The sequence below is a fragment of the Neoarius graeffei genome, chromosome 13 (genome assembly GCF_027579695.1).
Source record: "Neoarius graeffei isolate fNeoGra1 chromosome 13, fNeoGra1.pri, whole genome shotgun sequence".
NCBI classification, from domain to species: Eukaryota; Metazoa; Chordata; class Actinopteri; order Siluriformes; family Ariidae; genus Neoarius; species Neoarius graeffei.
Window position 1 is genome coordinate 56793335 of NC_083581.1, and position 24717 is coordinate 56818051.

Below are 24717 nucleotides of genomic sequence, written 5' to 3' on the forward strand. Positions count from 1 at the left end.
GCTTTTGGTCCACAAAACAAAAATAACTGGGTGTCAGGGGAAATTATTTTTATGATCTGAAAGGCAGTACAGCTTTAATGCTGATGCTGATCAGTCAAATTACTGACATAATTAAATTGCTGACTTCAGATTAAATATGATAAATCAATTCACTGACAGAATATTGATTCTAATCTGTAAAACTGCAATGTTGCAAATCACACACACACACACACAGACAGAGTGAGAGAGAGTGAGAGAGAGAGAGAGAGAGAGAGAGATGAAGGGAGGAGACACAGGAGCCAGTGGCGTTGAGGTGGAACATAAATAGAGAAAGGAAACGCCAACCATCGATAGCTCTTGGAAATGTGCTCCTGTTTTTCCTTTTTTCTGTTTTTACTTTCTTTCTTTCTTTCCTTTTACCAGAGTTCAGATGAAGTAAAATATTCCTGAGGTTTAGCGACACGTTGTAACATTATAGCCCATTAATAACTTTATCTCAAGGTCCCAGAACTCTAATGAAGTGCAGCTCGGGTGATGAGTTCACTTTGGCCACATGGTGAATGAAACTTGGATTGAGAGGAAACTGATGGTAAAATGAAATGTGAACGCAGCTGGGCTCTGAGGAGAATGAAGAGAAGGGGCTCGGTGTTGATGAGGACAGCAGTGTGGATTAAACAGCGGGACTGAGAGCTGGGACAGAGCTGCATTAATCCAGTGACTGACCAGGTCAGTGAGACACACGGCTCAGGGTGAGAATACTCACACTAACCCTGCTTTAGTCCACTTACTGTGGCAAGGCGTTAATAAAATTACACTGACAAGGCTTACACTGTCAAATTTACACTAGTGTGATTGCACTGACATTTTTAACAATCTTATATGTGCATTAATTTCAGTTTATATAAGAAACATTCCTACCATTTTGCCCTAATTTGTAGTTTAGTGGTGTAGCTTGATGCTCTGCAGACGTTGTGTCGGATCCCAGATATGACCAGACTCTCTGTTTACACAGTGATGATGTAGAAACTGGTTCCAACAGTCACTTCTAAATTAAGTAGTGGTAAACAACAACAACAACAACAGCATCAACAATAATAATACCAACAAAGTACTAATATAGTAATATAATAATAATAATATTATTATTACTATTGTTGTTGTTTTGGAACTAGATCGTATCATTAGCCTTATTATTATTACTTGAATTCATGTTATTTGCTGGGCGGCACGGTGGTGTCATGGTTAACACTGTTGCCTCACAGCAAGAAGGTTCTGGGTTCGAGCCCAAGCAGCCGGCGAGGGTCTTTCTGTGTGGAGTTTGCATGTTCTCCCTGTATCTGTGTGGGTTTCCTCCGGGTGCTCCGGTTTCCCCCAGAGACATGCAGGTTAGGTTCATTGGTGGCTCTAAATTGACCGTAGGTGTGAATGTGAGTGTGAATGGTTGTTTGTCTTTGTGTCAGCCCTGTGATAACCTGGCGACTTGTCCAGGGTGTACCCCGCCTTTCGCCCGTAGTCAGCTGGGATAGGCTCCAGCTTGCCTGCGACCCTGTAGAACAGGATAAGCAGCTGTAGATGATGGATGGATGTTATTTGCTGAATGCTCCGGTAAGTTTTCGAAAAATCCAGAAAAGTGCAATGAAAAAACCACGGCAGCTCTTGATTCACTGACAAGTCTCAAGTAAATAAAAATCCCAAATGTAAATAAATCAGCAGGTTGCTCAGGCTATTCACACCACAGCCTCCAGAGTTTTAGCCTAATTAAAGAAAACAGTGTTTCTGTTTGGCAGACACACACACACACACACACACACACACTAATGAAAAAAAAATTAGAACAAGCATTCAGGTTGCTATATTGTTTATACAGCCATTGCTGCAGGGATGTATTTCCATATGCAGTACTTGATTTCTCTTATTTTTGCTCTAAAGTCATCTATGGTAATGAATTTTGAATCGAGATGTGTCCTTTAGGTTATTTCGGTGCCCCATGTTACATTTCCGCATTAGTGACCCAGATGTTGGTTACGTCCTGTGTAATTATAAGAATCTGAAGTCTTTCAATACATTTGTTTTGGAGGTTATGTTCCATGACTTGTTTTTGTCAGCTTTTTATTGGTAAAGGAGCTGAGCTGGTCCTTTAGACATTTTGGGCAGAAATGCAGGCTGTTCTGGAACTACTGAAGCACATTATATTATAATTGTATATAAATTCACACATAGTCAGGGTGTGATTTTGTTAGAACGGTCACCTTTACTAAGTCACTGAAGAGGATAAAAAAGGAGTTAAAATGTTTAAATAAAAAAGGTTACTGCAGTTGCAAGGCAGCTGCTGGAGTTGAGTGTTTTTCTGACACCAGTAAAGAAGAAAAATATGAAATTAGAGCATCAGATCTTATTTTGTAATGGGCAAAATAAACCAGTGAAAAAAGACAAGAAGGCACTTGAAAATTGCTTGTGAAATAATGTGTGGTGCTTTGATGCGTCAGTGGATTTAGACTTGGGAAATCGATAGTTCCCGCTCGCTCCTTGGGCAATGGTACAGATGTTGACTGTTCTCTCCTTGGGTGAATGCAGAGATGTTGACATACATACAGATGACTGTGGGTTCATGTGTTGTTGGGTTTTTTTGGCCACTGCTACTATACAGTATATACATTTTCAACTGTTGTGCAGTAGGCAGATACAAATAGGTGTATATATACACACACACAAAACCTATTCAGTCCAAAACCTATTCAGGTTACACTGGGTGAGAGGCAGGAATACACACTGGATGGGACGCCAACACACACACACACACACCTTGGTCCAATTTCTACCAGCATGTTCTTGGGAGGAGGGAAGAAACCAGAGAACCCAGAGGAAACCCACACCGTCATGAGGATAAAAGGCACAGAAACTCCAGACAGACAGTAACCATAGCTCAGGATCAAACTGGGGCCCCTGGAGCTGTGAGACTGAAACAGTACCTTCTGTATCAGCATATCAACCATTTGGTGGGGGGAAAAAATCAATCATCTTAATTTTATAGCTATTATTATGAATAAACCTGTGCTCAAGCTTGTAAATTTGACTAAAGTCTAGTGGGCAGATACAACAATATGATATAACATGTAACATAAACCAAGCAACACATTTACCTCACTACGAAACTTATTCTCTGCCATTAACCTTTATCCATATTATTCAGAGAACCAGTCCACCTTCATCTACTTCGATAAGGAAGTATGAAAACACTTTAAAGGTGATAGTCAACATTATGGAGAAGTTTGAGACAAAGATTTTCTGCTAAAAGTGGTTTCACAGTTGCTCTCGGTCTCTTGGGTCAGTGAATATCGTTGCATTTAGTGTGTATGGGTGGACGGGACGAACAGAAACATGAGGAAGTACAAGATTTGATTTTGGTAACAAGAAAATAGTAATCTGTCATCCTTGCCAAGGGGAAAGACATATTAAAAAGAGGACGATGTGTAATGTATCGCATTATGCAGCAGTGTGTTTGAACAAGGCAGTTTTTTTTTTAACTTATTTTTTATTGGGTTTTCAATGACAACATTCCAGTATATACACTTTTCTCTATCCAGATGTAGATGACAATTGTACACATTATATCTAAATTAAGATTACAAGCAAATAAGACAAACAAAAACAAAACAAAAACAAATATCCACTCCCAATTAAATAGATTAAACATATTAAATCAAATATACATATTCAGACATTCATATACACAAGCACACATACAAATAAGCAGTCAGGAACCCACAGAACTTACACTAAAACATTGTAAGGCACTGTGTGGATTATGTAAAACAAGGCAGTTTGAGAGGTTAATATGTGTACGCCCTGGTTATCAGTGCATATTAGGGCTTGTTTCTAAGATGAAAACAAATGTATGTTTGCGCCCGAGTCACTAACCTCTCCCTCTCTCTCACACACTTACCTTCCAGCTCTATGCTTACTTTATTGGCATTGGCAGCATTACAAAATGTAGCATGACGTGGTCGTCTTTTCTCAAAATGATCTTTTAGTCTTTATTCAAAACTGTAGAATATCAATTTAGCCATCGGGGTGGACATATTTTGTTATTCAAAAGAAAAACAAACTCCCCAGCTGATGAAACAATCCTGTAATACTAGGAGAGGAATGAACGTGTGTCTGCCTATAGAGAGCGTGCACGTGACGTCACGTGATATTTGTTTATCTGCCATCGTGGACGGCATGGCCGCGCATAGAACTTAGACGAACCCGTTCTAATTATCAAGTGTGTGGGAGTAGATCTTTCGAGAATGGTTATATCTTGTTCAGCATTTGGTTGTACCAATAGACAGGGCCAAAAGGAGGGCCTGTCATTTTATAGATTCCCCACAGACGAGGAGAGACGCGCAAAATGGGTGTCCGCTGTGCGAAGAGAAAACTGGTACCCCAGTTCTACCAGCCGAATTTGTAGTGAACACTTCATATCAGGTAGGTGTAATCTTCTAATTCAATACTCCTAGTACATCTGTTAAGTTGATTTTCGGATTGAATGATAACTGCATAGTCGGTGATTTGTGATTTTTTTTTCAAACAAAAACATACATATTAACAACCCTGTCATTATCTGGAACTGAGTTTAGATTTCGAACATTCTTACGATAAAACGTCCTGCATAGTCTCTTTATGATAAACGTCTTAATGCCACTTACCTGTGAGGTTATCAAGTAGACATTCTTCTTCGGAACCTTCCAGAGGTATAGTTGGGATACCCATCCCGCAACAAAATATTTATAAGCTTCCAGGCTCTTGTAAGCTTTGAGGGCTTTGCCAGTGTAACACGATTCACGATTAACAAGAAAATTGTAAATGTCGTGGTAGGCCAGATCGGGCAAATCGCCGGCACCGCAGCTCCGAATTTCCCTGAACAAGGATTGCGGCAAGTTGTACGGATCTGCAATCCCCAACCTGGAACACTTTTCCACGTAACGCTGCCTCACGTCACCTTCAAGATGCTGAACAAACTTAGACAAGTTATCGCGCGATGTAGATGGGGTATTTTCCGAATTTTCTTGGGGATTACTCCCTGGATCCATTACGCTAGCGCAAGGTAAACAATCCTGAAGTCATCCAATATGGCGGAGTAAATGCGGACGGGTCACGTGACTGCACATCCTCTATAGGACTGTAGAAGAGAGCCGAACAGGGCTTGGGGGCCACTGGCCACATGAGGCTGAACATTAAGGAGAAAATGAATGGAAGTGGGTTAACCAAACAGAAGAGCCAACCAGATGCTGAGGCGTGAAACATGTGCATGAGTTTTTCATTTGCCATTTGAGATTTTTCGTTCTCAAGAGACACGCAAAATGGGGTGGGCGTGGCGTGGCTTTTCTATGAACAGTGAGAAATGTATAACTCAGCAGCAGTATTACTTTAGGAAAAGAAGTAGGAGGTGTGAAATGAAGTTTCTGTCAAGATGGAGAAGCTCATCTGCTCGGCTTTTGAACTGTCAAAACTGTATTAATTAAACAAGACTGCATAGAATAAAGAAAATTGCATTAAATAACTGTATAAATAAACATCTCCATTGTGAATGGAAGTGGGTTAACCAAACAGAAGAGCCAACCAGATGCTGAGGCGTGAAACATGTGCATGAGTTTTTCATTTGCCATTTGAGATTTTTCGTTCTCAAGAGACGCGCAAAATGGGGTGGGCGTGGCGTGGCTTTGCTATGAACAGTGAGAAATGTATAACTCAGCAGCAGTATTACTTTAGGAAAAGAAGTAGGAGGTGTGAAATGAAGTTTCTGTCAAGATGGAGAAGCTCATCTGCTCGGCTTTTGAACTGTCAAAATTGTATTAATTAAACAAAACTGCATAGAATAAAGAAAACTGCATTAAATAACTGTATAAATAAACATCTCCATTGTCCCCCACCCACACACATTATTACTTCCTCACCTCATCGTCCAGAAGTCTTCTTCTACCCAAATCTAATCCTTTTTTATTAACCGCTATGTTACGAAAAATTGGAGATACAAATCACTGGAATATATATTGGTTTTTTTTTCCCCTGGGGCACTTTTGAGAGAATAGAGCACAAGTAACAAGGTCCAGTGTGGGAAAATAAGCTGGAGAGAGACAAAATAGAGCAGCAGCAGGAGACAAACAGATGAGCAGCAAATAAATAAGCTGCTGGTCTCAGCGGTTGGCCAAGACCTTCTTACTCACCATCTCCTTTTTATCTTTCACCCCTTTGACCTCGAGAAGGAACACAACAGGGATTTTAAAATATATTTAGAAATTTATCGCTGGCTTCTGCCGCTGCTATTCTTGAGCAGGCTGTAGAGAAAAAGAGAGAGAAAACAAAGCAAGAAAGAAAAAGCAGCTCTGTGTAGCGATATCTGATCCCAGAGCTGATATAAAATGGCACACTAGTTTCTAATCTAGGAATAAATACAGACGTGTTGGAGATTTTTGGAGCTCAGTTGGAGGCTGCTTCAATTTCTAGCACACTTCATAGAGCTAGCTGCTACAGACACCTCTTGAGATTCCCAATGGACACAGTGTTAGCACCTGCGAAGCTTATGTTCAGGAAGCTCATTGAATAAAGGGATTTGTCTCCCAGGAAGCAGTTGGCTAGTGGCATGGTGGGAATGTGCATGCAGGCATGAAGGAAAGTATGACGTCTGCTTGGGAGTGCTGTATGGAAAGACAGAGTTGGGGATTAGTGTTTCAGCTGGTTATCAGTTCCATTACTCATGATTTTAAATATCTTGATTCTCCAAAGTCAACTGTGTCTTATGTGAACTGATTATGCAACCCATTTCTATTTTTTTTTGGAAAAGAAAAAAGAAAATCACTCACGGGATTCAAGAAGAATAATAAATCTGTGAGTGAGAGTTGAGCATACACTCACTGGCCACTTTAAAGGAGAACTCAAGTCATTTTTAAACTTGCTTTATTTCTTAATTAACGTGTTATTCAATTACGTTTTTGGTTTTAGTAACCTTATATTGTGACTCGTATTGGCAACTAATTGCAATTAAATATTATACTTATCAGCCTATTTGGTTTTTAGCCATGTTGAATTTAGTTCGTTTGGTCCACGGCAGGCGTCGCTTATCCGCACGATCTTCACGAGACTTATGCGAGACTTCGAAACGCGAGGTGTCAACCAGGTGTCAGTGCCACCATTTTGAAAACTATTTTCCAAATGAAATATTGTACAAAAACGAGTTTAAATGACGATTACTGCCTACTTTTTTCAAACTTTCCTGATTGCTATCAAAACAAACAAAACTTCCGGCTTGATTACGTCAGCATTCGAAAGAGGGCGCGCACGTCTTTTGACAACGTTGGCAGATGTTGGTCACTTTGATTTCCACTGTATGTTTTACTTCCATCCTATGATGTCTCGCACAGGTCTCAACGAATCTCGTTTACGGCCATTGCTTTGGCATATGGACTGATATATTACATAGCATATTTCAAACACTCATAACTTGCTATAGCAGTGACAAAATAGCTATCAAAAACGCATTCCGATATTTAATAAAATGAGATAAATAGAATTTTGATAGGCGGCACGGTGGTGTAGTGGTTAGCGCTGTCGCCTCACAGCAAGAAGGTCCTGGGTTCGAGCCCCGGGGCCGGCGAGGGCCTTTCTGTGTGGAGTTTGCATGTTCTCCCCGTGTCCGCGTGGGTTTCCTCCGGGTGCTCCGGTTTCCCCCACAGTCCAAAGACATGCAGGTTAGGTTAACTGGTGACTCTAAATTGACCGTAGGTGTGAATGGTTGTCTGTGTCTATGTGTCAGCCCTGTGATGACCTGGCGACTTGTCCAGGGTGTACCCCGCCTTTCGCCCATAGTCAGCTGGGATAGGCTCCAGCTTGCCTGCGACCCTGTAGAAGGATAAAGCGGCTAGAGATGATGAGATGAGAATTTTGATAATAAAAAAATTTGCCTTCAGTTCCCCTTTAAGAGGAACCCTATGCCCCTGCTTGTTCATACAATTATCCAGTCAATCATGCCAAACACTTCTCTCTATTTGATACTGATCAGTCAAATTACTGACAATCACCATCATCCTTTCCCTTGTCCACCACTAATACCAGGTCGAGGTCCATGTGAACCCTATTGATCCACATGTCAATCATTGAATCAGTTGATCCACAGGCAATATGCAAACTCCACCCAGAAAGGCCCCCATCGGTCGTGAAATTCAAACCCAGAACTTTCTTGCTGTGAGGCGACAGTGCTAAATCACTACACCATCATGCCACCCCACTGAACAGCAGAATGGGGACAATGTGATCTCAATGACTCAGTGATCAACACTGGTTGTTGTTGTTGGTCAGAAACGGCTGATCTCCTGGGATTTTCATACACAATAGTCTCAAGAGTTTACACAGAATGGTGGGGGAAAAAACATCCATTGAGTGTCCGTTCTGTGGGCAGACATGCCTAGTTGATAAGAGAGGTGAGAGGAGAATAGCCAGATGGCCAGATGCTTTGAGCTAACAGGAAGGCTACAGTAACTCAAATAACATCTCAGAACGCACAACACACTGAACCCTTAGGCAGATGGGCTACAACAGTAGAAGAACACATTAGGTTCCACTCCTGTCAGCCAAGAACAAGAACAGGGATCTGAGACTACCGTAGGCGCAGGCTCATCAAAACTGGACTGCTGAAGACTGTAAAAACATCACTCACAGGATGTTTTAAGGAGTGTTGTTTGTGAAAGTCCCAGGAGATCAGCAGTTTCTAAAATACTCACACAAGCCCATCTGACACCAACAGCCATGATCTGTGTTACTGTAATCACATTTCTCCAATGTTTGATGTGAACATTAACTGAAACTCGTGACCTGTATCTGCATGGTTTTATTCATTACACCGCTGCCACATGATTGTCTAATTGGATAATTGCATGGGACACAGGTGTGCCTATTAAAATGGCTGTTGTGTTTATTAAATGAGAATGCTAATTGGTCCGATTCACATTTTTTTCTATGGAATCACACCTACAACACAGACGTACAAGAATGTAGTGAACATCACGGGGAAACAAAAACCCAGACTCATAAACTGGAATAAATAAAGACAGAAAAGTACAAACACAACCTGTGTTTCTGGACAACGATGCTGAGATAGATGACAGAAATTGTACATGCAAACCTCTGTCCACAAATGTGACATCCCATTCTTCTACTTTAGATATTTAGAAAGTATAGAAAGTATATACTCCGATATAATTACATGATCTGTGTTGTAATATTGCTACATATTTCTTAAAGGGGTACCAAATATAATATATACAGTTGCTGATGTGACAAAGTAACGTATTCTTAAGTATTCTATCAAATTTATATACTAGAAAACAACGAAATATCTTGGTAATTGTAAATATAATACTTTATACGCTAAACCGCACAAGAGTCGCCATTTTTAAAAGACCGTGACGTCAGCGCTACCCACTGCACTAGCGGAACTCTCCGAAATAGAGGAGATAAGCGTGTAATCATGGCGTCGGGCGCATCAAGTGAAAGCGACAGCTCTGTCGAATCATACGAAGAGATCCCGCAAGACACACTGCAAGCAGGCTATGGCTTAGAAGGGTACCAGTTTGAACCTAGGAGAGGTACTATGTAGTGGAAGTTCATTATGTCTAACTATTAAAGTTATTTTAAGTTCGTTTCTTAAGACAAGGATTTTTTAAGATGTTACCTTGTTGACAGTTTCGGCAAGAATCTTCCGCCTTCTTCAAAACAGTCACCAGATGTCGAGTGGTGACGTGCCTTATCTGCTGATGTTACGCTACGGAGGCGTGAACGTCCCGCCCAATTTGACAGGTAGTTCACGCCTCCTGCTGTCAGGTCGCTCCCCCAGGACACATCTGGTGACTGTTTTGAAGAAAGCGGAAGATTCTCGCCGAAACTGTCAACAAGGTAACATCTTAAAAAATCCTTGTCTTAAGAAACGAACTTAAAATAGCTAGGAGAGGTACTCTCGACTCCGGTGATGAAATAAGAGAAGAAAGCTCGGATGACGGCGAGGATGAGACTGATGCTGACCATGGGCATGGCGAGCGTGGGGCAGAGCGTCTGCGTGCAGGTGACATGACGTGGTGCTCGTGCGGAAAATGTAACGTGGAGTTGCTCACGAGTCCAGCAGAATTTATTTGCTGCAATGAGATAGGCGCCACCCGTGGACTTGCGAAATCGTCGCAAGAGTCAGAAACAGGTATTTCACACGTGCTATTCCCAACCTTAATGAGCCAACACAACTGGGCACATACAGTGGTGCTTGAAAGTTTGTGAACCCTTTAGAATTTTCTATATTTCTGCATAAATATGACCTAAAACATCAGATTTTCACACAAGTCCTAAAAGTAGATAAAGCGAACCCAGGTAAACAAATGAGACAAAAATATTATACTTGGTCGTTTATTTATTGAGGAAAATGATCCAATATTACATATCTGTGAGTGGCAAAAGTAAGTGAACCTTTGCTTTCAGTATCTGGTGTGACCCCCTTGTGCAGCAATAACTGCAACTGAACGTTTCCGGTAACTGTTGATCAGTCCTGCACACCGGCTTGGAGGAATTTTAGCCCATTCCTTTGTACAGAACAGCTTCAACTCTGGGATGTTGGTGGGTTTCCTCACATGAACTGCTCGCTTCAGGTCCTTCCACAACATTTCGATTGGTTTAAGGTCAGGACTTTGACTTGGTCATTCCAAAACATTAACTTTATTCTTCTTTAACCCTTCTTTGGTAGAATGACTTGTGTGCTTAGGGTCGTTGTCTTGCTGCATGGCCCACCTTCTCTTGAGATTCAGTTCATGGACAGATGTCCTGACATTTTCCTTTAGAATCCGCTGATATAATTCAGAATTCATTGTTCCATCAGTGATGGCAAGCTGTCCTGGCCCAGATGCAGCAAAACAGGCCCAAACCATGATACTACCACCACCATGTTTCACAGATGGGATAAGGTTCTTATGCTGGAATGCAGTGTTTTCCTTTCTCTAAACATAACGCTTCTCATTTAAACCAAAAAGTTCTATTCTGCTCTCATCCATCCACAAAACATTTTTCCAATAGTCTTCTGGCTTGTCCACATGATCTTTAGCAAACTGCAGACGAGCAGCAATGTTCTTTTTGGAGAGCAGTGGCTTTCTCCTTGCAACCCTGCCATGCACACCATTGTTGTTCAGTGTTCTCCTGATGGTGGACTCATGAACATTAACATTAGCCAATGTGAGAGAGGCCTTCAGTTGCTTAGAAGTTACCCTGGGGTCCTTTGTGACCTCGCCGACTATTACACGCCTTGCTCTTGGAGTGATCTTTGTTGGTCGACCACGCCTGGGGAGGGTAACAATGGTCTTGAATTTCCTCCATTTGCACACAATCTGTCTGATTGTGGATTGGTAGAGTCCAAACTCTTTAGAGATGGTTTTGTAACCTTTTCCAACCTGATGACCATCAACAACGCTTTTTCTGAGGTCCTCAGAAATCTCTTTTGTTCATGCCATGATACACTTCCAGAAACATGTGTTGTGAAGATCAGACTTTGATAGATCCCTGTTCTTTAAATAAAACAGGGTGCCCACTCATACCTGATTGTCATCCCATTGATTGAAAACACCTGACTTTAATTTCACCTTCAAATTAACCACTAATCCTAGAGGTTCACATACTTTTGCCACTCACAGATATGTAATATTGGATCATTTTCCTCAATGAATAAATGACCAAGTACAATATTTTTGTCTCATTTGTTTAACTGGGTTCTCTTTATCTACTTTTAGGACTTGTGTGAAAATCTGATGATGTTTTAGGTCATATTTATGCAGAAATATAGAAAATTCTAAAGGGTTCACAAACTTTCAAGCACCACTGTACATACGTCATGAGTGTTACGCAGAGAAAATGAACGTGCATTCTGATTGGATAAAATTAATATCATGGTGGGCTGTTCAAACTGCGGAAATAGTTTGCTCGAGCTACTTTCAAAACACTATAACTTTCCAACCTTAGAACAAAAAACTTTGATAAGTCTTGAATAAGGTTCATTAATGTGTGTTTTATTGTTATATTTACTCTATATATTGCCCTCTGTTCCCCTTTAATGGCCTTACCATGAATCTGTAACTAACAACTCAGATTTTGACACTGAAAGAAAAAACAACAACAACAACAACAATACAGTACTACGATCACACTCTAAATTGCCACACAGTAAAATTGGACTTACTGTACCCTCTGCTAGTAAATCCTGAACACGACCAGGAACAGCTGCAGTGTTCGGTCAGCACATATTGATTGTTTCTTTAAATGTCCCACTGGAACTCTATCCACTGCGCTTCATCTTACATCACTCCTTTTCCTCATCAGTGTCTCTTGAGAGCTTACTAAAAAGCTTTACAGAGAACTACAGTGGTGCTTGAAAGTTTGTGAACCCTTTAGAATTTTCTATATTTCTGCATAAATATGACCTAAAACATCATCAGATTTTCACACAAGTCCTAAAAGTAGATAAAGAGAACCCGGTTAAACAAATGAGACAAAAAAAAGTTATACTTGGTCATTTATTTACTGAGGAAAATTATCCAATATTACATATCTGTGAGTGGCAAAAGTATGTAAACCTTTGCTTTCAGTATCTGGTGTGACCCCCTTGTGCAGCAATAACTGCAACTAAACATTTCCGGTAACTGTTGATCAGTCCTGCACACCGGCTTGGAGGAATTTTAGCCCATTCCTCCGTACAGAACAGCTTCAACTCTGGGATGTTGGTGGGTTTCCTCACATGAACTGCTCACTTCAGGTCCTTCCACAACATTTCGTTTGGATTAAGGTCAGGACTTTGACTTGGCCATTCCAAAACATTAACTTTATTCTTCTTTAACCATTCTTTGGTAGAACGACTTGTGTGCTTAGGGTCGTTGTCTTGCTGCATGACCCACCTTCTCTTGAGATTCAGTTCATGGACAGATGTCCTGACATTTTCCTTTAGAATTTGCTGGTATAATTCAGAATTCATTGTTTCATGAATGATGGCAAGCCGTCCTGGCCCAGATGCAGCAAAACAGGCCCAAACCATGATACTACCGCCACCATGTTTCACAGATGGGATAAGGTTCTTATGCTGGAATGCAGCGTTTTCCTTTCTCCAAACATAACACTTCTCATTTAAACCAAAAAGTTCTATTTTGGTATCATCCGTCCACAAAACATTTTTCCAGTAACCTTCTAGCTTGTCCACGTGATCTTTAGCAAACTGAAGATGAGCAGCAATGTTCTTTTTGGAGAGCAGTGGCTTCCTCCTTGCAACCCTGCCATGCACACCATTGTTGTTTAGTGTTGTCCTGATGGTGGACTTATGAACATTAACATTAGCTAATGTGAGAGAGGCCTTTCATTGCTTAGAAGTTACCCTGGAGTCCTTTGTGACCTCGCCGACTATTACACGCCTTGCTCTTGGAGTGATCTTTGTTGGTCGACCACTCCTGGGGAGGGTAACAATGGTCTTGAATTTCCTCCATTTGTACATAATCTGTCTGACTGTGGATTGGTGGAGTCCAAACTCTTTAGAGATGGTTTTGTAACTTTTTCCAGCCTGATGAGCATCAACAACGCTTTTTCTGAGGTCCTCAGAAATCTCCTTTGTTTGTGCCATGATACACTTCCACAAACATGTGTTGTGAAGCTCAGACTTTGATAGATCCCTGTTCTTTAAATAAAACAGGGTGCCCGCTCACACCTGACTGTCATCCCATTGATTGAAAACACCTGACTCTAACTGACTCTAATTTCACCTTCAAATTAACTGCTAAACCTAGAGGTTCACATACTTTTGCCACTCACAGGTATGTAATATTGGATCATTTTCCTCAATAAATAAATGATTAAGTATAATATTTTTGTCTCATTTGTTTAACTGGGTTCTTTTTATCTACCTTTAGGACTTGTGTGAAAATCTGATGATGTTTTGGATCATATTTATGCAGAAATATAGAAAATTCTAAAGGGTTCACAAACTTCCAAGCACCACTGTAGATGTGTCAAAAAAACCCACACAAACATGCACTTATTTTTCTGACAACTGACAATGGCTAATGTTATTTTACACTGGGTGTCATCAACTCATGGGTCATTCAGGACTTGGAAATGTAGCACAGCTGATCAACACATGAATAAATAGGTTTGGTTCAGCAACTCAGCTTTTTGTTTTTGTTTTTAAATGAACCAGTTTGGGGTTTTTTTTGTAACAGTTCTGCTTTTGCTTATCCAAATCATATGCTGGTATGTAAATTATTTTGCTGAAGGCATCTCATCAGACTAGAGACTAGCTAAAGGAGTACAAACAAAAGGTCAGTGGAGAATTCTCACAGACTTTCACACATTTATCCAACCTCATCTTATTAGCAAACTAAGGGCAGCACGGTGGTGTAGTGGTTAGCACTGTCGCCTCACAGCACGAAGGTTCTGGGTTCGAGCCCAGTTGCTGACGGGGCCTTTCTGTGTGGAGTTTGCATGTTGTCCATGTGGGTTTCCTCCAGGTGCTCCGGTTTCCCCCACAGTCCAAAGACATGCAGGTTAGGTTAACTGGTGACTCTAAATTGACCGTCGGTGTGAGTGTGAATGGTTGTTTGTCTATGTGGATGACCTGGTGACTTGTCCAGGGTGTACCCCGCCTCTCGCCCATAGTCAGCTGAGACAGGCTCCAGCTTGCCTGTGACCCTGGACAGGATAATCAGTTACAGATAATGGATGGATAGCAACAGGGTTTATTCTTCACTTCAGATTGTCTTATTTAAATCCACAAAACTAATCACTAACGACTAAGCATTAAAAGGTCACCAGTTATATTAGTTGCACATCCAGGTACACTCACTGGCCACTTTAATAGGAACTTGTTCTTGATTCTAAGATTCCTGTTCTTGGCTGGCAGGAGTGGAACCCAATGTGGTTTTCTGCTGTTGCATGCTGAGATGCTTTTCTGCTCACCACGGTTGTAAAGAGTGATTATATGAGTTGCTATGTCCTTCCTGGCAGCTCAAACTAATCTGGCCATTTTCCTCTGACCTCTCTTATCAACAAGGTGTTTCCACCCACAGAACTATTGCTCACTCAATGTTTTTTGTTTTTCGCACCATTCTGTGTAAACTCTAGAGACTGGTGTGTGTGAAAACCCCAGGAGATCAGCAGTTTCTGAAATACTCAAACCACTCCAACTGGCACCAACACCCATGCCACAGTGAAAGTCACAGAGATCATAATTTTTCCCATTCTGATGCTTGAAGTGAACATTCACTGAAGCTCTTGATTTATATCTGCATGATTTTACATATTGGGCTGCTGTCAAGGGATTAGATAACGGCATGAAACAGCAAGTGTATGGGTGTACCTACTAATGGGGCCGGTGAGTGTAAACGATGAATTTTATGCTAACAGGAATTTTAGGTTTAACAGGACCTTTAAAATTTTTATCTGAATACCCCTGCTCAACACCAAAGAAAGAAAGCCAAAACAAGAAATTCGTAAGTGCTGACATCAAAGGAACAGTTGGCCATGAAGTCATGAGACAGAACACACAGAACAGACCTCGCAAGCTATGAAGGCAACTTTATCATTTTAAGTCTATTTTAATTATGCACTGCATCCCTCATGTTGACTTTGATGTGTGAGGGGGAAAATGCCTCAAAACTGATCCACAAGACATGATGGAGATTTAATTGCGTTCATGTTTTGGTTGAAAAGACAGATTGGATTTAAAGAGAGCCTTAAGCACTTTCTGTCTAACATTGCTAAAACAATAGCTTAGGCTGCACAGTTAATCTGCTGAGCATGATGGAGATGTACTTTTTTAATGAGCTCATTTGATATATGCAATCTGTTTTTCTTCATTGTCGCCTTTGTGCATATCCTTGCAATTGGAACAGTTCAGGAAAATAGCATCTGACAACTGAAATCCGATTGGATTTGAAAGGATTTAGGCCTGTTTGTGAAAACAGTGTGTTTAATTGGTGCAGGTACGCACCCCGTTCTTTTTGCTCCTAACCATCTTCATGTTTGTTTCTAGGCCACAGGCATGACAGCAGCCTCTTGGGAAGGGATTTCAGCTCAGTCCAATCGTTCACTGTTCAACCTGAGCAATAGCTTTAGCAGCACCGAGACCTTCCTGTGGCTGCTGCCCTCCCAGAACAGCACAGACGTGACATGGAGCTCCACCCCTCATCCAGGCACAGCCAGGGTACGGGACCAGGCTCTGGCACAGGCTGAGATCGGAGTGCTTAGTCTAGTGCTGGCACTTACCACTTTGGGCAACAGCTTTGTGCTGTGGGTGCTGCTACGCAGGAGAAAGCATCATGCACCCATGCACCTATTCATGATCAACCTGTGTGTGGCTGACCTCGTTGTGGCCTTCTTCCAGGTATCTACTTGTTTAGGTGAAGAAATGGGTAGTGCAAATAAAGAAGCTGAAAAAGTAGGATAAATTTAAGGAAGAATAATTACAAATCAGTGTAAGCATCTGTGGTGTTTTGTCCTCTCTTTTAAGTCAGATTGGGCTTCTTTCCAGCTAACAGTTCAGCAGAATATTTTCAGACCTTTGCAGTTCTAGGAATCCTAGGATTCGAGACACAAAATTATTTAGTACAATGCTTCTGTAACATAGATAGTTGTATGATAATTGTTAATACTAAAATTCTTTAACCCTAGAATTCATGACCCAAACAAACCTATGCAAATGAATAGAGGGGTCAAAATGGAGCATACTGGAATTAATTGTTTTCTTCAAAGAAAAGGCACCCTGTTATCTTCAACTTGTTGAAATGATCTGAGGATTTGATGATACAGAAATGTTTTCATGTTTCAATCATGTTGATTTGTTCACTTCCCAAGTAAGTATACACTCATTGGTCACTTTGATAGGCACAGGAACCTGTACCCCTGCTCATTTGTGCGATTATCCAAATCAGCCAATCATGTAGCAGCAACACAATGCATACAATCCTCCAGATACAGATCAAGATCTTTACTTACGTAACAGAGGACAGGGAGGCTGCAGTATCTCAAATAACCACTATTCACAACCATGGTAAGCAGAAAAGCATGACAGAATGCACAACACATCAAAACTTGAGGCAACTGGACAGCTGAAGATTGGATATACACCAAGCAACATGTTAGCTACCACAAGCTGGCCAAGTGGATAGCATGTTTGCCTCTCAGCTGGGAGATTGTGAGTTTTACTCGCAGTCGGGGCATACCAAAGACCATCATAAAAATTGGTAACTACTGCCATCTGGTGAGGCATGCCGCAATACAGATGTGGGTAGGGAGCCAAACTCTCGTGGTTACCAGAAGACTAGCCCCCCGCACACACACACACACTGTAACCCTAGCTATATAATAGTTGAGAGGCTGAGGGCTATAGAAACGAAGATCAGTGCCCCCTGATGAGCGTTGTGGCATGGGAAGGACTTTGATTTTGAATGTGTTAGATAGCTAATTCACTAAACTTTTCTAGCTAGCGAAGTATTTGCTCTATTAGTTTGGTAGCTAGCTGATTCAGAATATCTGTGTTTCAAAATCAAAATGATGCATTTTCCGTTTTAAAAAATACAAACAATACTTACCTTCCACATATATGCATATGTGTGTATACACAACCCCAATTCCAAAAAATTGTGGACGCTGTGTTAGGTTTAAAACGTAAATAAAAATAGAATGCAATGATTTGCAAATCTTTTTCAACTTTTATTCAGTTGATCAAATTACAAAGACAAGATAGTTAATGTTCAAAGTGATAAACTTCATTGTTTTGTAAATATCAAAAACACTCATTCCGAAGTTCATAACTGCAACGCATTCCAAAAAAGTTGGGACAGGGAAAACAATAGACTGGGAAAGTTGTGGAATGCTCAAAACATACCTGTTTGGAACATTCTACAGGTAAACAGGTTAATTGGTAATTGGAAAGGTTCGGTAATTCACAAGCAAGGATCGGGCAGGGTTCACCACTTTGTGAAAAACTGTGTGGACAAATAGTCCAGCAGTTTAAGAACAACATTTCTCAACATACAACTGAAAGGAATTTAGGGATTTCACCATCGACAGTCCATAATATCATCAAACCGTTCAGAGAATCCAGAAAAATCTCCGCACATTAGGGGCAAGGCCAAAAACCTAAATGCCTGTGACCTTTGCTCTCTCAGGCAGCACTATGTTAAAAACTGACATGATTGTATAAAGGTCATTACTACATGGGGTTGGGAAAACTTTGGAAAACTGTTGTCCGTAAACACAGTTTGTCTCTGCATCTACCATGCAAAATTGAAAGCCATATATCAACAACATTCAAGAAAAGTGAAACATTCAACAAAACAACATTCAAGAAAACATGGAAAAGTATGCTGTCCACATTTGAATTGTTTTTGGAAATCATGTATGTTGTGTCCTCTGGGCGAAATAGGAAAAGGACCATCCAGATTTTACCAGCGGAAAGTTAAAAGCCAACATCTGTGATGGTATGGGGTGTATTAATGCCCGTGACATAGGTAACTTGCACATCTCTGAAATGTACATACCGTACAGGTTTTGGAGCAACATATGCTGCCATCCAGATGACGTCTTTTTCAGGGACGTCCCTGCTTATTCCAGCAAGATAATGCCAAGCCACATTCTGCACGTTATAACAGCATAGCTTCATAGTAAACGAGTGGGGGTGCTAAACTGGCCTGCTTGCCTCCCATTGAAAATGTGTGGCACATTATGAAGCACAAACTATGACAACAGAGACCCTGGACTGTTGAGCAAATTAAATCAGCACTAAAGCAAGAGTGGGGGAAATATTTCATATTCAAAACTTCAGCAGTTAGTGTCCTCAGTTCCCAAACACTTACTGAGTGTTGTTAAAAGAAAAGGTTATGGAACACAGTGGTAAACATGCCCCGTCCCTACTTTTTTTGGAACGTGTTACAGGCATTAACTTCAGAATACAAAAGACAATAAAGTTGATCGGTTTGAACATTAACTGCCTTGTTTTTGTATTGTATTCAATTGAATATAGTTCACAAAATTATTTCCAAATCATTGTATTCTATTTTTTGTTTGTTAACCCCGCCGACAGTAGTCGGAGGGGTTATTATTTTCACCTGCGTCAGTCTGTGTGTGTGTGTATCTGTCTGTCTGTCTGTGTGTCTGCAAGATATCTCAAGAACCAATGGATCGATTTGGACCAAATTTTGTACATGTGTTGCCAATCACCCAGGAAGGAAACCATTAAATTTTGGAGGTCAAAGGTCAAGGTCATGGCAGAACTTCGAAATTTTCGCCCAATGTATTTTAATAGGGAAAAGGCAGGGTTTGCACTCGTTAGAGTGTCCCTGTCTAGTTTTTTAATGTTTTACACAGTGTCCCAACTTCTTTGGACTCTGGGTTGTATATATGAAAAGAAATAAAATGTTTGCTAAAGATAGAAAATGATTTTTTTAAAATCAATTTAGAACAAAAACACAAAAAGATGAAATTGACATAGCTACCACCATTTTTGATTCATTCTTTGAATGTCATAAAAAAAATATTACAGACAAATGTTATAAAAAAAATCATGGTGAATCTAAATCATATGAAATGCATATGGGTCATTTTGAACCCTTTATAAAGACCTGGGCATATGATACAAAAATCTATGACCATGAAATATGTACAAAACATTGGTGAGGCTCACTAACAAAATTTTACACATGTAATATTAAGGAATTCAGTGTTTTATGTTTTATTCCAAAAATCACACTTTAGTCATTTTGACCCCTTTATGAATTCTAGGATTTATGTTCGTTGTTATATATCTGACAAGGTTGTGTGAGCAATGTTCTGGTAAGTCTGTGACACAAAATATTACTACAGATGTTTTTAGACCAGTACAGAAAGGTTAATCAGGAACAATGTTCCTGCAAGTTTGTAGAACCTTTTAAGTATTTAACAGTGTTCTAATAGCATTCTTTGTTAACTTGGTTAGCTGAATTTTGTAAGATATAAAAGCTATTATTTCATATTATCTTTACTGCACTATGCAGGAAGTAATTGCCCATCTGGTTATTTAGCACAAAAGTATTTTAGCACAAGTTCTAAAGTCTCTTAGCACAACTCTATGTTCTTTAGCATAACTCTGGATTATGGTCACGATAATCGGAAAAAATACTCATCTTGATATACAAAGGGGTTTATTATGATTGCTTAGGGACTGGAAGCCGGAATTTCTGCTGCTGTGCATGTCAGTTGCTGATCCCTGAAACGTGGACTGAAAATCCGATTCTTTGGTGTCTTTGGATATTTGTAGCTAAGCCATTGTGGCAGCGGGGGCGTGGTCAAGCATCAGTCTGTGAATGGAGGGCGGAGTCAGGGAAGGTAAGTGGCAGAATCACTGCACCTGATGTGAGTTAACCTGTGTTTGTGTGTCTTCCCCAGTGACCGCGCCCTATAAAAGGAGAGAGAGAGCAGAGAATGGGAGCTCTCTCCCCAATGCCTCGTCTTGCACCAGGCTTTGGTGGATTGAGGTCTGATTACAGCTGGAGTCCACCGAAGCCTGATACGTATCCCCTTGGATACTCACCAGTATGTGATACGCTCCGGCCCGATCGAGGGCGGTCCCAGGCGCGTCGGGGATCCGGACCACCGCGCCCACCTCCATCGCGAGCACTGATGCTGGAGGTGCCCCGGCTCCCCGCAGCGCCAGCAAACTGGCCCAGGCTCTCTCTCTGCACCGGTGTTCCGGAGCTCACTCACCTGAGGGAGGGAGGAGAGACAGACACAGAAGTGGGAAACGGTAGGGCACCGCAGGTGCAGCGGGCCGGCTGGGGTGGAGCCAGCCCCCGCCTCCACGGTGGGGGAACGGGGCGAGGACGAGGAACGGGGGGGGAGGAGAAGGGAGAAGAGGAGACATGCTGTCCTGCCATCGGAACAGCCGCCAAATGGTCCTCCGCCAGCTCGATGGCCTGATCCAGCAACGCCAGGCGATGGCACTGGACCCACTCCACTGTTCCTTCGGGAAGTCAGGCGATGAATTGTTCCAGATCCACCAGGTCGATGATTCCCTCGGCGTCGCGTTGTCGGCCCTCAGCCACCGCCTGCAGGCGTCCCAGAATTGCTGGCCAAACGCAAACGGCTGGCCGGCCGACCTCCTTTAGGCGCAGTGCGCGGAAGCGCTGCCGTTGTTGCTCCGAGGTGCGCCCCACACGCTGAAGGATGGCCCTGCGGAGGTTGGCGTAGACCAGCGGGCTGTTGGCGGGGAGCTGTAGTGCGGCCAGCTGTGCCTCACCCATTAGCAGGGGGAGGAGGTGCGCCGTGCGCTGTTCCACTGGCCAGCCCCAGGCCTCTGCTGCCTGCTCAAAGACAGCGAGGAAGGCCTTGGGGTTGTTGTGCGGGCCCATCTTCGTTAGGGTGAGGTGGGGAGGGTCCGCGGCGGTGGAGGACCCCGCCGACGTGAGTAGGTACCGGAACGCCTGGCGATCTTCCTGCTGCACCAGCACCAGGGCCTCAAACCTTTGCTCCTGCTCCTTCCGGAGGGCGACCAGCGCCTGGTGCTGGCTCTGTTGGGCCGTGGCAAGGGCATGGATCAGGTCCTTGAAAGGGGAGGACTCCATGGGGCTGTTTTCCTCTGCACTCCGTTCCCGGGTTTCGGCACCACTGTACGAATCTGAGCAGGTGGGTGGAGCACAGAAGCACGGCAGGCCAGAACGGAGTTCTCTCAAACTCTTTATTTTAGCTTTTCAGCTTTCACGTTACACTCTCCAAGTCACATGCATGCGCGCACACGCAAGCGTTCTGGCTGGGGAGAGAGCTCCCTTTTTCTGCTCTCTCTCTCCTTTCATATGGCGCGGTCACTGGGGAAGACACACAAACACAGGTTAACTCACATCAGGTGCAGTAATTCTGCCACTTACCTTCCCTGACTCCGCCCTCCATTCACAGACCGATGCTTGACCACGCCCCCGCTGCCACAGCCATAAAAAAACTTGAATTGTGGGCACCTTCATAGATAACTTCAGTCACTTCTGATCATATCACAAATTCAACTGACTCAATAATTACGCATTTGCCGAATTAATTAACCAGGGAATTAGGTCTCTTGCCCTGCTTGACAACGTGTTTTGCCAACTAAGAGAGGAATCTACAGTGGTGCTTGAAAGTTGGTGAACCCTTTAGAATTTTCTATATTTCTGCACAAATGTGACCTAAAAGATCATCAGATTTTCACACAAGTCCTAAAAGTAGATAAAAAGAACCCAGTTAAATAAATGAGACAAAAATATTATACTTGGTCATTTATTTATTGAGGGGCGGCACGGTGGTGTAGTGGTTAGCATTGTCGCCTCACAGCAAGAAGGTCTGGGTTCGAGCCCCGTGGCCGGCGAGGGCCTTTCTGTGCAGAGTTTGTATGTTCTCCCCGTGTCCGCGTGGGTTTCCTCCGAGTGCTCTGGTTTCTCCCACAGTCCAAAGACATGCAGGTTAGGTTAACTGGTGACTCTAAATTGACCATAGGTGTGAATGGTTGTCTGTGTCTATGTGTCAGCCCTGTGATGACCTGGCGACTTGTCCAGGGTGTACCCCGCCTTTCGCCCGTAGTCAGCTGGGATAGGCTCCAGCTTGCCTGCGACCCTGTAGAAGGATAAAGCGGCTAGAGATAATGAGATGAGATTTATTTATTGAGGAAAATGATCCAATATTACATATCTGTGAGTGGCAAAAGTATGTGAACCTTTGCTTTCAGTATCTGGTGTGAACCCCTTGTGCAGCAGTAACTGCAACTAAACATTTCTGGTAACTGTTGATCAGTCCTGCATGCCGTCTTGGAGGAATTTTAGCCCATTCCTCCATACAGAACAGCTTCAACTCTGGGATGTTGGTGGGTTTCCTCACATGAACTGCTCGCTTCAGGTCCTTCCACAACATTTCATTTGGATTAAGGTCAGGACTTTTGACTTGGCCATTCCAAAACATTCACTTTATTCTTCTTTAACCATTCTTTGGTAGAACAACTTGTGCGCTTAGGGTCGTTGTCTTGCTGTATGACCCACCTTCTCTTGAGATTCAGGTCATGGATGGATGTCCTGACGTTTTCCTTTAGAATTCGCTGGTATAATTCAGAATTCATTGTTCCATCAATGATGGCAAGCCGCCCTGGCCCAGACGCAGGAAAACAGGCCCAAACCATGATATTACCATCAACATGTTTCACAGATGGGATAAGGTTCTTATGCTGGAATGCAATGTTTTCCTTTTTCCAAACATAACACTTCTCATTTAAACCAAAAATTTCTAATTTGGTCTCATCCATCCACAAAACATTTTTCCAATAGCCTTCTGGCTTGTCCATGTGATCTTTAGCAAACTGCAGACGAGCAACAATGTTCTTTTTGGAGAGCAGTGGCTTTCTCCTTGCAACCCTGCCATGCACACCATTGTTGTTCAGTGTTCTCCTGATGCTAGACTCATGAACATTAACATTAGCCAATGTGAGAGAGGCCTTCAGTTGCTTAGAAGTTACCCTGGGGTCCTTTGTGACCTCACCGACTATTACACGCCTTGCTCTTGGAGTGATCTTTGTTGGTCGACCACTCCTGGGGAGGGTAACAATAGTCTTGAATTTCCTCCATTTGTACACAATCTGTCTGACTGTGGATTGGTGGAGTCCAAACTCTTTAGAGATGGTTTTGTAACCTTTTCCAGCCTGATGAGCATCAACAACGCTTTTTCTGAGGTCCTCAGAAATCTCCTTTGTTCGTGCCATGATACATTTCCACAAACATGTGTTGTGAAGATCAGACTTTGATAGATCCCTGTTCTTTAAATAAAACAGGGTGCCCACTCACACCTGATTGTCATCCCATTGATTGAAAACACCTGACTCTAATTTCACCTTCAAATTAACTGCTAATCCTAGAGGTTCACATACTTTTGCCACTCACAGATATGTAATATTGGATCATTTTCCTCAATAAATAAATGGCCAAGTATAATATTTTTGTCTCATTTGTTTAACTGGGTTCTCTTTATCTACTTTTAGGACTTGTGTGAAAATCTGATGATCTTTTAGGTCATATTTATGCAGAAATATAGAAAATTCTAAAGGGTTCACAAACTTCCAAGCACCACTTTATTCCTAAAAACTTGCACAATTTACCTTTTTTCTTTTGTAAAAAAAATTTAAATAAAGAACAAACAAAAAGCTTTCTTTAAACTCTTATTATCTTGTAAATTTCACTTGACTTTTCATTCTTTATCAAATTGTAAATAATAAATATGATATAATTTAAGCTTAGCATTTTAAAGCAAACCTGGAAGTTGGCTGTAGTGTTGTATTGTGTCAGGGTGCGTGCTGTGTTAAATAATTTGGAGGGAGGATTGGTGACTAACATACGGGCTACATCAAACATGGCGGTTTCAAGATGGCAGAGTGGGGAAATACAATCGCTCGTTTTTGATTGGAATCTTAGCAACTTTCATGAAAAAAATCCATCAAACATCTTTAAACATGATCAGTAAGTATTCATAATAAAGATTAAGTGTTCTTGGATCTTGTGCTAAAGAACAGAGTTGTGCTAAGAGACTTTAGAACTTGTGCTAAAAGACTTGTGCTAAATAACTGTAAACCATTGCCCCTATGCTGAGCCTATTGGAGATCTCACCATTGTTTCCTCCCTTTCTCAGAGCCACAGTTGGAAGCCTTGGACAGTAAATTGG

At 41.9% G+C, this 24717-nt stretch overlaps 1 protein-coding gene across 7 annotated transcripts in view; it reads left to right on the plus strand.

Moving 5' to 3' along the window:
* The first annotated feature begins 321 nt into the window (after positions 1–321).
* avpr2ab (arginine vasopressin receptor 2a, duplicate b) overlaps positions 322–24717 on the plus strand; it is a 36890-nt gene continuing 12494 nt past the window's right edge. For 2 of the 7 annotated variants that reach the window (XM_060938102.1, XM_060938107.1), the window contains exons 1-2: positions 4147–4449; positions 16052–16402. In XM_060938102.1, the coding sequence (XP_060794085.1) occupies positions 16061–16402 (342 nt within the window). In that variant the 5' untranslated portion in view covers positions 4147–4449; positions 16052–16060. Of the gene's footprint in view, positions 732–4146; positions 4450–16051; positions 16403–24717 lie in introns of those variants that run through there. The other 5 variants (XM_060938103.1, XM_060938105.1, XM_060938104.1 and 2 more) reach the window with 5 other exon arrangements.